This window comes from Saimiri boliviensis, chromosome 6 (genome assembly GCF_048565385.1).
Source record: "Saimiri boliviensis isolate mSaiBol1 chromosome 6, mSaiBol1.pri, whole genome shotgun sequence".
In the NCBI taxonomy this organism is placed as follows: domain Eukaryota; kingdom Metazoa; phylum Chordata; class Mammalia; order Primates; family Cebidae; genus Saimiri; species Saimiri boliviensis.
The window spans coordinates 132,915,366-132,927,979 of record NC_133454.1 but is presented as its reverse complement, the minus strand read 5'-3'; the positions used below and the strand labels follow the sequence as shown (position 1 = coordinate 132,927,979).

Here is a 12,614-nt window from a genome sequence, read left to right as displayed (position 1 = left end):
CCTGCCTCCGTCTCCCGGAGTGCTGGGATTACAGGTGTGAACCACCATGCCTGGCTTAGAAAAGCACACTTTCTAACATTAAAAATACAGAAAACTTAAGATTGTTTACTGTAAAATTTGGAGGCATAGACATGCAAAGTTTTGTTTTATTCGTGCCAGTGCCTTTGTGTTTTCAAAGGAAAAAAAAATCACACTATTTACACAGACTTGGAATTTTGGGAAACAGATTAATGGGGAGAAGTGAGGCACTGGGGCGTCCTGCCTTTGTGCACGGCCCTGGCCTGCCCTACTGCCTGTGGGCGACACTGGACACCGAGCTACCTCGACCCCCCCTCTGGTGGGTGGCGATGGGTGGGCACACCTCACTCAGGCCGTTTCCGGCCCCTGAGGCTCTCGGAGGCGGAGCTGACTGTCTGGTGGGCCCTTCCCTGGCCTCTGGGGCTCTGGAGGAGGAGCCGACTGTGGGCTCTTTCCTGGCCCCTGGGGCTCTGGAGGGGAGCTGACTGTCTCTTTCTGCTGCTGCTGCTGCTGCTGCTGCAGGTATGGGGGCACCTTCCAGAATGTTTCCGTGCAGCTGCCCATCACGCTCAACAAGTTCTTCCAGCCCACAGAAATGGCTTCTCAGGATTTCTTTCAACGTTGGAAGCAGTTGAGCAAGTGAGAACTTGTTTTCCTATAGGGTCAGGGTGGGGGCAGGGGTTATCTGGACAGGTGGGCTTTGGTCTCGGGCCTGGCTGAGAACACTGGCCTTTGTTGCTGTTTCTCAGCCCACAACAGGAAGTCCAGAACATCTTCAAGGCGAAGCACCCCATGGACACAGAGGTCACCAAAGCCAAGGTAGCGCGTCTTGAGGGGCCTTGGGGGACGTGGGACACGCACCTGCGACGGGCACAGGCCCTCATTCTCCTGTTTGTTTGGACAGATCATTGGATTTGGTTCTGCGCTTCTAGAAGAAGTTGATCCCAATCCTGCGAATTTCGTGGGAGCTGGAATCATACACACGAAAACCACCCAGATTGGATGCCTGCTGCGCCTGGAGCCGAATCTGCAAGCCCAGGTCAGGCCCTGGGGAAACGGCTGAGCACGCTCGGGTGGATTCTGGCGGTTCTCGTGGTGACGCACGGAGCTCTCCAGTGCGGTTCCGGCAGCTGCGACAGATGTGTGCCCGTCTAGCCCCACCCTGTCAGTATGTGGTCAGGTCCCAGCCTTGCCACAGCAGGCCACGGGAAGCCTCGTCCCACCACGGAGCAGCCTGGGCCTGGGCTGTGGCTCTCCCAGCTGCCACGTGCGTCGGAAGCTCTTCCTCTGGGCGGCTGCCTCCTTCCTCCTCGCCACAGCCTGTCTGCGTTTCACTCGGGCAGCACCCAGGAATGTTTGTGCTTAGCGCTGCCAAAGCTGCCCCCAGCTTCCCCAGGTGGCCGCACACTGCACACTCCGCCAGCTGCGTGTGAGGCGCCAGGTGCTCCCAAGCCGGCCCGCGGTTTCCGTGCCGACCGTCATGTGGTGCTCGGGCCTCTGCTGAGCTGCGGGTGCCTCCAGCGCACGTTCCCTGGGTGTGGCCCACAGGGTTCCCGCGTGGCGGGGCTGGACCTGCGGGCCTGTGAGCCCCGGCGTGCCCGTTGACCCGCTGTCCTGCTGTGCTCTGTTTCAGATGTACCGGCTCACGCTGCGGACGAGTAAGGAAGCCGTTTCCCAGAGATTATGTGAACTGCTGTCGGCGCAGTTCTAGTGGCGAGGAGGGAAGGCCGGGCTCGTGTGTCTTGCGTCTCCTTCGTCTGTGCTGTCTGTCTGCCTGGCCATCCTGCAGATGGGCGCCCCGTGTCCAGCGTCATAGCGCATGGCACCTCCCCGCCCCACTGCTCCGGAACCCTCCCCTCTGGGCTGGACAGGAACACGCGTGTGTGGCTCAGGAGAAAAGCTCAGCCTGGACTGCGGCAGCCGCGGCAGAAGGTGGATTTTGGGATCAGTTTTTATAAAAATCAAGACAGTTCTGTGGTTAAATCTACAAATTAAAGGGAAATTAGAAGCTGGTGTGAACGTGGCATTTGTGGGAGTGTTGCTGAGCTGCCCCATGCTGCCATTCACCTGCCTCGGAGCCTTTGGAAGCAGCAGTGCGGCTGCACGTGGCGGGGGCTGCACCTCAGTGTGGCCGTCCTGGTGGCTGTGCGCCTGGCACCGTCCTGGGCCCTCCGGAGGAGCACGGCCGCCCCGGGTTTGCCGCAGCCTTAGCTGGACAGTCTTCCTGGTCGGGATTTTAATCTAGAATTTAGAAACATTTGTATTTGTAATGACTTCTGACAAAACCACATGTCCTGGTGGAATGTCGTGGTTTTCCTGTCCCAGCTTCTGGTCGGGAAGGGCATCCGTCACGCTCCTGTAGTTGCCGGGGCCTCAGACGTGCAGCGGCGGGAGGAGCATCCTGCTGGCCCCACGAGGTGTGCTCACCGCCTGCCTTCGGGCTCCCATGAGTGCCCTGGCCCCGCGGGGCCCCCATGACTCCAGGGTAAAGCGTGGGCTGTGGTGCAAGACTGTCTCTCCTGTCGGGAGTGGACGTCCCCAGGCCACGGTGCAGGCCTGAGTGCTTTGAGTGGTCTGTCCAGTGGTCCTGGTGGGAAGCCTCTGCGTGGTCAGGAAGTGAAGGGGCCACTGGCCACGTGCCTGTGTGCCACCCACGGCTTGGCTCTCACCCGTCGTGTGGACTCAGCACCCAGGCTGCACATCTGACCCTGAGAGGCGAGAGAGTGGGACTGGCTGTGGAGCCACGGCTGGGGCCCTGCGCTCTGTCCCCAGGACGGGGGCCTTGTCTGTCCCAAACATGCCCAGCACTGGTTCCTGTTTCCTGACATGCTGCGGAGGCTGGAGGGTGGGCGGCCACACCTGTGTGAGGCTTTTCACCCTGGCCGTCAGCCTCGTGCTGTGCGGGTCCTGGGGCGGCTGCAGGGGCTCACGGACGCCTCAGTCCCACAGCTTCATGCAGTGGTGCGGCCCGTGGTGTCTCTGCTCTCCTGGTGTGTTGGACTTCGATCACAGGGTAGCCATGTCAGTGATGTGCACCCCTCACACTGGCCATTCTGGGTCCTGCAGTGCCAGGTGTGACTCGCAGTGCTGGGTTTGTGCAGCTGGCGGCGTGGGCCTCTTTTCTGGTGTCCCGGCTGCTCTGCCGTGGGTGGCACCTGCAGGCCACGTGTGCTGCCATCCGTCTTCCGTGTCCCTCAACCTCTCCCATGATCGGAGGAAAGGCTGCTCCCCAAGGCATCGCTTCCGCGAGGGGCGCTGCAGGGGGCCCCTCGGTGTGGCGCGCCTCATCAAAGAAAAAGGCCAGAACAGCGCCCGGATCGTGCGTGGTCTTTGGGGAAGCAGCCACGTAACCCTGTGGCTTCCTGGGGCCGTGTGAGGCGCGGGCCGCAAGGTCCCCGCCCTGTCGGAGGTGAGCCTGTCCTTCAGCGTGTGGCCTGTCCTTGGCTTTACCCATTTGATTTTGGGTGTGTGGTGGAGCCTTTGGGGACTTGGGTCCTGTGGCAACCCCTCCAGCCTGGCCTCAGGGCTCCCGCTGTACAGTGTGTTGGGGTGCCGCCAGGGCTCCCTCCCGTTCTTGGCAGAACGGGCCTGCCAAGCTACGTGTGGGTGTGAGGGGGCCCCACTTGGGATCCTTGGTCAGTCCCACCACAGATGGGGCAGAGGGGCCCTCGGGCACATGGGGGTGGCCCCTGGGGGATGGTGGCTTTGCTGGAGATGGGACAGTCCTGGTGCAGGGAGGGGAGGGCCCGGGGCCAGAGCCAGCTTCTCTTCTCAGCCCAGCCCCAGAGCGCAGGGCCCGCAGGGTGCAGGTGTGCAGTGGGTGCCTCAGGTCGAAGGGGCTGGGGAGAGGCAAAAGCAGTGCTCAGGGACCAGCCTCTGTGCCTTGAAAAGAACCAGTTTATTTGGAGTCTCTGGCCAGGTGATGCCGTCTTCCCAGCACAAGCTGTTGGGGACGGCACGGTGCTGGTGGGGAGGGGGCTCCTGGCTGGCTGGGAGCGGGGGTGGCTGCCCTACCTTCCCTGCCACTCTCTGCCCTCCCTGACCCTGGGAGGCCCCTTCTCTGGGCCGGTGCCTGCCTGGGCCTCTTGCCCCCAGCTCTTCGCAGGTTTCCATGTCGTCCTCGCCCCTGATGGGTCTGGCCTAGCATCTGCTCCCAGCCTCATCTGCAGCGTTCTAGGCCCAGCAGGGCTGGGGTCCAGCTCAGAGGCTGGGAGGTGTTGGACAGTGGACAGGGGTGGTTGGGAGTGCCCTGTGTGCCTGGGAGGGTCCGTGGCCACTGCCCGCCTCAGTCCCGCTCAACTGGGTCAGGGTCTGCAGGAGTGTGGTGGTCTGAGCCTCCGCTTGGCAACCTCTCTCCCACCAGTGCCTCAGGTGAGCCACGGCTGAGGGCTCTTGGGGGCCAGGGCTGGTGACCAGGGACGCAGCGGCCGGCGGCAGCAGGAAGGGGCCGGTAGGAGGGGTTGTCCTTCTGTCATCTGCAGCCCTTCACTCCCAGGAGACCAGGCAGCGACCCCACTAGTGTCCACAGCTCACAGAGCTGCACACGCAGCGGCTGAACACCTGCAGGGTGAGCACGAGCTGCTGGCCAGGCGCGCTGGGGTCGGGGCAGGGCAGCTCGAGCTGCTGCTCGTGGGAACGGAGCGGGCGGCAGCAGCTGCAGCGGGCATCCAGCTGCTGGGTGTCGATGTTGAAACTGCCGAAAAGCCAAGACAGAGCAGGGGTTGTGGCTACTGCAGGGGCCTGCCTGCGCCCAGAAGGCCCCTCCCTCCCCAGGCCAGCTGGTCCAGAGAGGCCTGGACCTCCCTGCTGACCTCCTGGTCCCAAGGGCCAGGGCAGGCAGTGGGCAGCAGGTGCCTGTGTGGGAGCCCCTGCCCTGCCCTGGCCCCTCTCTGGGCGGAGTTGTCAACCTTGCTGGCCGTGGGACGGCCTTGCCTTGTGGACTCACCTGGCAGAGGAAGTGCAGACGCCCTCACAGCGGGTCACCGTCACGTTGGCCACACAGCCCTTGAACGTGATCTCCTCCTGCTGCTTCTGCACGCTGCAGACCCCTGGGAGCAGAGTTGGACAGTCAGCAGCGCCCAGGGTGGCATGGAGTGAGGAGGGAGGGGGTCCCTGGCTGGGGACCACGTCCCCACCTGCCTCTAGACCCTCCTGCCCAAGGCGTGGCCTCCCCTGGTGGAGCCCCGGAGAGCTTAGATCTCAGCCATGCACAGAGGCAAGATCAAAGTCTCAAAGTCGCTATGCTGGAGTTCGTCAAGGTAGAGAATGTTCTCAGAGGACTCAGCAGGTAGTGAGCCCTGGCCTGTGTGAGCCACCCCGGGGGGGGTGCCTAGCTTCCCTGATGCCCAACCCCAGGCCTGGTCACCGACCTGTGGGCATGGGAATCTCTGGTTGGCCGGACCCAGCACCTGCAGGGGGCCGAGGACACGGTGTCAGTGACCCCAGAGGGGGACAGATGGCGTTGCGGGTGCTCCGCGGGCCCCAGCCGGAGAGGAGGGAAGTGGAGCAGGCCCAGTAGTCTGGGATCCTGGAAGGGGTGGGGTGAGGCCCCCGTGGAAGGCCCAGCCAGCCCCACTGAGAGGCCTGGGTGTGTGGCCGGCAGCACGCAGCTGGCAGGTTGATGCAGACAGTGGCAGCGTCCACATTAGAATCTGCCACTGCGGAGCTTGGGATTAAAAGTGGAATAGAATTCCTGGGCAAGGGCTGGGAGCTGCTGCCCGTGTGCCCTCCCCTGGCTGTGCCCAGCTTCGTTTCCTGGAGCCTGCCTGCCCGCGGCAGAGGGCTTTCTCCGGGAGGGGGCAGGACTCTGGGCGCCTCCACGAGCCCTGCCGTCTGCAGCTGCCCTCCCCTCCCAGCTGGCTCCTGCTCCCTTACCTCTGCTTCTTGGGGTCACCTCCCTGGTAACAGCCTCCACCCAACTCCTGGTCTCAGGGAGGGACCCAAACCAAGATTCCCTTAGCCTGCAGCAAGGAGCTGCCCCTCACAGGAGAGGCCACGCAGCCAGCTGTGACACAGCTGCCTAGTGGGGGTCCAGGCATGCAGGGACCCAGTCCCTGGGTGGCTGCTGTGAGAGGAACACCCAGGAGGAAAGGGAGGGACGTCCCTGGAACGGGGGTTGGGGTGGATGTGGACGAGGCCTGAGGTGTGCTCTGTTCCCAGGTGGGATGGGGAGCCGTGGCCTGGGAAGCAGGGGACTCGCTCACAGACAGGAGGCCAAGTGGGGGCCGGGAGCAGCCGTGGCCGAGAATTGGCACAAGCGCCAAGGAGCAGGTGGCCCAGTCATCAGGGCCAGCTCCACCTTCAGCAGCTCCCCTGGGGTGAGGCAGGGGTTGTGTTGGGCTTTTGTCTTTCTCTCTGGGCTTGGAGGGAGGGCTGTGTGGCTTGAACCCTAGGCTCCGGCCAGACCTGACATTTCTGAGCACCCACAGGGGCAGCTGTGGACGGCTTTTGGCGGGTGTCCCTCTGAAGGGAGGCCAGGAGTGCAGCAGGGACAGGGGAATGAGTGAGCCAGCGCCGAGAAAAGAAAGGTTAGCGGGGGAGGAAGGCCCAATGGGGGAGGCCAGGCACTTGCTGGGTGCCTGGGAGAGGAGACGAGATGGGAAAGGACCCACAGCCCTGTAGGGAAGGTGGGGAACACCCATGGGTACCTGGGACCGCAGGACTGTGAGGGGTAAGCTGAGGCAGGGGCTAACTGGGAGTCACCAGCACAGAGGCAGGGACAGGGGCAGGGCCACAGAGATAACACTTACTGGATGAGCTGGGCGTAGTTGTCACGAGAGGAGATACTGGGGCAGAAGCAGGGGTGCTTCCATGCGCAGTGAGGGAGCTGGTTGGGAACCATGTGGTACGCAGTGAGGTGGGACTGGGGTGCCTGGTGGTGAGGTTGGTGATGGGAGAGCTTGGGATACCTGTCACCCCCGAGGTGAGTGACACGAAGCCTGGCGTGGGAACTCGGGTGGTGAGAGAAGTGGAGCGCGAGGTGGTGGACTGAGAGGAGATGGCAGAGGCGAGGTGGGTGCTGGCCGTGGTCCTGCGCGTGGACAGAAACGCTGTGGTGCTGGATGCAGTGGGAGTGGATATGGGGAGCAGAGTGGAGAGGCCGACAGTAGGGGAAGTTGTGTGGGGGAGGGAGGCCCTGCTGGTGGTAGAGGCAGCTGGAGAAGGAGAAAAAGGAGACCCAGACACTGACGCAGCTGGGGAACGAGTGAAAAAGGAGTGGGAGCCCGAGCTCAGCGTTGTGGAGTGCACGGGCACGGACACCGCCGAGGAAGATGAAGTCTGGGGAGAGGAGTGGGCGGAGGACACGTGAGGCGTAACAGAGGAGGGGGCAGAGGGCGGCGGCGAGGATGCGGACGAGTGCAGCTGATGGGTTGCAGAAACCGGAGTGGTTGGAGAGCTTGAGTGGGGCAGTGGTGTGGTGGCAGAAGATGATGGTGGCCTTGAGCTAGAGTTCTGAGGAGACGAGGAGGACATGAAGGAAGTAGAGCTTGTGGTTGTGCTGAATGAGCTGTGGGTGTGGCTGGTCCCACTGGTGGTGGCTGTCATTGGTGGGGCTGTGTGTGTGGATCCTGTAGCTCTGACTGTTGTCTGTGGAACCACGGTGCCTGTGGGGGTTGAGTGGATGGAGGGGAAAGTGGACGTTGGTGGGTGTGTAGGGGTGATGACTGTGTGAGTACTGGGAGTCACTGGGGAGGTGGAGAAAGGTGGAACGTGAGTAGGTGGGGAGTGTGTGGTGAAGGGTGTGGGTGGTCTGCTGCTGGTGGCCGAGGTGGTGGTGGCCACAGGGGTGCCAGTTCCTCTACTGGTGGTTTTGGGAGTAACGGTGGTGGAAGAAGTTGGGGTGGTTTCAGGACGGTGTGTGGAGGAAGCCTGTGAGTGGAGGGATGTAGAGGTTGTGGCTGTGCTGAATGAGCTCTGAGCTTGGCTGGTCCCACTGGTGATGGCGGTCATTGGTGGGGCTGTGTGCATGGATCCAGTGGCTCTGACGGTTGTCTGTGGAGGCATGGTGCCTGTTGGGGTTGAGTGGATAGAGGGGGAGGTGGACATTGGTGGGTTTGTAGGAGTGATGACTGTGTGAGTACTGGGAGTCACTGAGGAGGTGGAGAAAGGTGGAACGTGAGTGGAAAGTGTGGTCTGAGGGTGTGGTGTGGTTGGATGGGTTGTGGTGGTCTTGAAGGATGTTGCAGTCATAGGACCAGTGGAAGAGATGGGTCTGCTCCCCGTAGGTGGGGAGTGTGTGGTGAAGGGTGTGGGTGGTCTGCTGCTGGTGGCCGAGGTGGTGGTGGCCACAGGGGTGCCAGTTCCTCTACTGGTGGTTTTGGGAGTAACGGTGGTGGAAGAAGTTGGGGTGGTTTCAGGACGGTGTGTGGAGGAAGCGTGTGAGTGGAGGGATGTAGAGGTTGTGGCTGTGCTGAATGAGCTGTGGGCTTGGCTGGTCCCACTGGTGGTGGCCGTCATCGGTGGGGCTGTGTGCATGGATCCAGTGGCTCCGACGGTTGTCTGTGGAGGTATGGTGCCTGGTGGGGTTGAGTGGATAGAGGGGGAGGTGTACATTGGTGAGTGTGTAGGGGTGATGACTGGGTGAGTACTGGGAGTCACTGAGGAGGTGGAGAAAGGAGGAACATGAGTGGAACGTGTGGTCTGAGGGTGTGGTGGGGTGGGATGTGTAGTTGTGGTCTTGAAGGATGTTGCAGTCATAGGACCAGTGGAAGAGACGGGTCTGCTTCCTGTAGGTGGGGTGGGTGTGGTGAAGGGTGTGGGTGGCTGGCTGCTGGTGGCCAAGGTGGTGGTCACCACAGGGGTGCCAGTTCCTCTACTGGTGGTCTTGGGAGTAACAGTGGTGGAAGAAGTTGGGGTAGTTTCAGGATGGTGTGTAGAGGAAGCATGTGAGTGGAAGGATGTAGAGGTTGTGGCTGTGCTGAATGAGCTGTGTGCTTGGCTGGTCCCACGGGTGGTGGCCGTCATTGGTGGGGCTGTGTGCGTGGATACTGTGGCTTTGACTGTTGTGGGTACTGGTATGGTGCCTGTCAGGGTTGAGTGAATGGAGTGGGAAGTGGATATCTGTGGGTGGGTAGGAGTGATGACCATGTGAGTACTGGGAGTCACTGAGGAGGTGGAGAAAGGTGGAACGTGAGTGGAAAGTGTGGTCTGAGGGTGTGGTGTGGTTGGATGGGTTGTGGTGGTCTTGAAGGATGTTGCAGTCATAGGACGAGTGGAAGAGATGGGTCTGCTCCCCGTAGGTGGGGAGTGTGTGGTGAAGGGTGTGGGTGGTCTGCTGCTGGTGGCCAAGGTGGTGGTCGCCACAGGGGTGCCAGTTCCTCTACTAGTGGTCTTCAGAGTAACGGTGGTGGAAGAAGTTGGGGTGGTTTCAGGATAGTGGGTGGAGGAAGCCTGTGAGTGGAAGGATATAGAGGTTGTGGCTGTGCTGAATGAGCTGTGGGCCTGGCTGGTCCCACTGGTGGTGGCCGTTATTGGTGGGGCTGTGTGCGAGGTCCCGGTGACCATGACCGTTGTTGGTACTGGCATGGTGCCTGTGGAGGTTGAGTGAATGGAGGGGGAAGTGGACATTGGTGGGTGTGTAGTGGTGATGACCGTGTGAGTACTTAGAGTCACTGAGGAGGTGGAGAAAGGTGGAACGTGAGTGGAAAGTGTGGTGTGAAGGTGTGGTGGGATTGGATGGGTTGTGGTGGTCTTGAAGGATGTTGCAGTCATAGGACCAGTGGAAGAGACGGGCTTGCTCCCCGTAGGTGGGGAGTGTGTGGTGAAGTATGTGGGTGGCCTGTGGCTGGTGGCCGAGGTGCTCTGGGCCACAGGTGTGCTGCTTTCTGTACCAGTGGGCCTTGGAGTAATGGTGGTTGTAGGAGTTGGGGTGGTTTCAGGATAGTGTGTGGAGGAAGCCTGTGAGCTGAGGGATGTAGACATTGTGGCTGTGCTGAATGAGCTGTGGGCCTGGCTGGTCCCACTTGTGGTGGCTGTCATTGGTGGGGCTGTGTGTGTGGTCCCTGTGACCTTGACCGTTGTGGGTACTGGCACGGTGCCTGTGGGGGTTGAGTGGATGGAGGGGGAAGTGGATATCTGTGGGTGGGTAGGGGTGATGACTGTGTGAGTACTTGGAGTCACTGAGGAGGTGGAGAAAGGTGGAACATGAGTGGGAAGTGTGGTCTGTGTGTGTGCTGGGGTTGGATGTGTAGTCGTGGTGGTCTTGAAGGATGTTGCACTCATAGGACCAGTGGAAGAGATGGGACTGCCACCTGTAGGTGGGGAGTGTGTGGTGAAGGGTGTGGGTGGTCTGCTGCTGGTGGCCGAGGTGCTGGTGGCCACAGGGGTCCCAGTTCCTCTGCTGGTGGTCTTCGGAGTAATGGTGGTGGAAGAAGTTGGGGTGGTTTCAGGATGGTGTGTGGAGGTGGCGTGTGAGTGGAGGGATGTAGAGATTGTGGCTGTGCTGAATGAGCTGTGATTGTGGCTGGTCCCACTGGTGGTGGCCGTCATTGATGGGGATATGTGCATGGATACTGTGGCTTTGACTGTTGTGGGTACAGGTATGGTGCCTGTGGAGGTTGAGTGGACAGAGGGGGAAGTGGACATTGGTGGATGTGTAGGAGTGATGATCTTGTGTGTACTGGGAGTCACTGAGGAGGTGGAGAAAGGAGGAATGTGAGTGGAAAGTGTGGTCTGAGGGTGTGGTGGGGTTGGATGGGTTGTGGTGGTCTTGAAGGATGTTGCAGTCATAGGACCAGTGGAAGAGACGGGTCTGCTTCCTGTAGGTGGGGTGGGTGTGGTGAAGGGTGTGGGTGGTCTGCTGCCGGCGGCTGAGGTGGTGGTGGCCACAGGGGTGCTAGTTCCTCTACTGGTGGTCTTGGGAGTAACAGTGGTGGAAGAAGTTGGGGTGGTTTCAGGACGGTGTGTAGAGGAAGCGTGTGAGTGGAAGGATGTTGAGGTTGTGGGTGTGCTGAATGAGCTTTGTGCTTGGCTGGTCCCACGGGTGGTGGCCGTCATTGGTGGGGCTGTGTGCGTGGATACTGTGGCTTTGACTGTTGTGGATACTGGTATGGTGCCTGTCAGGGTTGAGTGAATGGAGGGGGAAGTAGATACCTGTGGGTGGGTAGGAGTGATGACTGTGTGAGGACTGGGAGTCACTGACGAGGTGGAGAAAGGGGGAACATGAGTGGAAAGTGTGGTCTGCGGGTGTGATGGGGTTGGATGTGTAGTTGTGGTCTTGAAGGATGTTGCAGTCATAGGACGAGTGGAAGAGATAGGTCTGCTCCCCGTAGGTGGGGAGTGTGTGGTGAAGGGTGTGGGTGATCTGCTGCTGGTGGTCAAGGTGGTGGTGGCCACAGGGGTGCCAGTTCCTCTACTGGTGGTCTTGGGAGTAATGGTGGTGGAAGAAGTTGGAGTGGTTTCAGGACGGTGTGTGGAGGAAGCCTGTGAGTGGAGGGATGTAGAGGTTGTGGCTGTGCTGAATGAGCTGTGGGCGTGGCTGGTCCCACTGGTGGTGGGTGTAATTGGTGGGGCTGTGTGTGTGGTCCCTGTGACCTTGACCGTTGTGGGTACTGGCACGGTGCCTGTTGGGGTTGAGTGGATGGAGGAGGAAGTGGATATCGGTGGGTGGGTAGGAGTGATGATCTTGTGTGTACTTGGGGTCACTGAAGAGGTGGAAAAAGGTGGAATGTGAGTGGAAAGTGTGGTCTGAGGGTGTGGTGGGGTTGGATGTGTAGTTGTGGTCTTGAAGGATGTTGCTGTCATAGGACCAGTGGAAGAGATGGGTCTGCTTCCTGTAGGTGGTGAGGAGTGTGTGGTGAAGGTTGTGGGTGGTCTGCTGCCGGTGGCCGAGGTGGTGGTGGCCACAGGGGTGCCAGTTCCTCTACTGGTGGTCTTGGGAGTAATGGTGGTGGAAGAAGTTGGGGTGATTTCAGGATGATATGTAGATGAAGCGTGTGAGTGGAAGGATGTCGAGGTTGTGGCTGTGCTGAATGAGCTATGTACTTGGCTGGTCCCACGGGTAGTGGCTGTCATTGGTGAGGCTGTGTGCGTGGATACTGTGGCTTTGACTGTTGTGGATACTGGTATGGTGCCTGTCAGGGTTGAGTGAATGGAGTGGGAAGTGGATATCTGTGGGTGGGTAGGAGTGATAACTGTGTGAGTACTGGGAGTCACTGAAGAGGTGGAGGAAGGTGGAACGTGAGTGGCAAGTGTGGTCTGAGGGTGTGGTGGGGTTGGATGGGTTGTGGTGGTCTTGAAGGATGTTGCAGTCATAGGACGAGTGGAAGAGATAGGTCTGCTCCCCGTAGGTGGGGAGTGTGTGGTGAAGGGTGTGGGTGGTCTGCTGCTGGCCAGGGTGGTGGTGGCCACAGGGGTGCCAGTTCCTCTACTGGTGGTCTTGGGCGTACTGGCAGTTGTAGGAGTTGGGGTGGTTTCAGGATAGTGTGTGGAGGAAGCCTGTGAGTGGAGGGATATAGAGGTTGTGGCTGTGCTGAATGAGCTGCGGGTGTGGCTGGTCCCACTGGTGGTGGCCGTCATTGGTGGGGCTGTGTGTGTGGATCCTGTGGCTCTGACCGATGTCTGTGGAGGCATGGTGCCTGTGGGGATTGAGTGGATGG

At 60.5% G+C, this 12,614-nt stretch overlaps 2 protein-coding genes across 3 annotated transcripts in view; one reads left to right on the top strand and one right to left on the bottom strand.

Annotated features, from left to right (window-relative positions):
* The window catches only part of AP2A2 (adaptor related protein complex 2 subunit alpha 2), a 78,467-nt gene extending 76,436 nt beyond the window's left edge, over positions 1-2,031 (top strand). For both annotated transcript variants that reach the window (XM_074401886.1, XM_074401885.1), the window contains exons 19-22: positions 541-657; positions 768-837; positions 923-1,057; positions 1,652-2,031. In XM_074401886.1, the coding sequence (XP_074257987.1) occupies positions 541-657; positions 768-837; positions 923-1,057; positions 1,652-1,729 (400 nt within the window). In that variant the 3' untranslated portion in view covers positions 1,730-2,031. The remainder of the gene's footprint in view (positions 1-540; positions 658-767; positions 838-922; positions 1,058-1,651) is intronic.
* Positions 2,032-4,533: 2,502 nt separating this feature from the next.
* MUC6 (mucin 6, oligomeric mucus/gel-forming) overlaps positions 4,534-12,614 on the bottom strand; it is a 31,344-nt gene continuing 23,263 nt past the window's right edge. Inside the window, 6 exon segments of the mRNA XM_074401941.1 lie at positions 4,534-4,711; positions 4,964-5,066; positions 5,388-5,426; positions 6,927-7,005; positions 7,208-7,296; positions 11,569-11,789. Of these exon segments, the coding sequence (XP_074258042.1) occupies positions 4,534-4,711; positions 4,964-5,066; positions 5,388-5,426; positions 6,927-7,005; positions 7,208-7,296; positions 11,569-11,789 (709 nt within the window).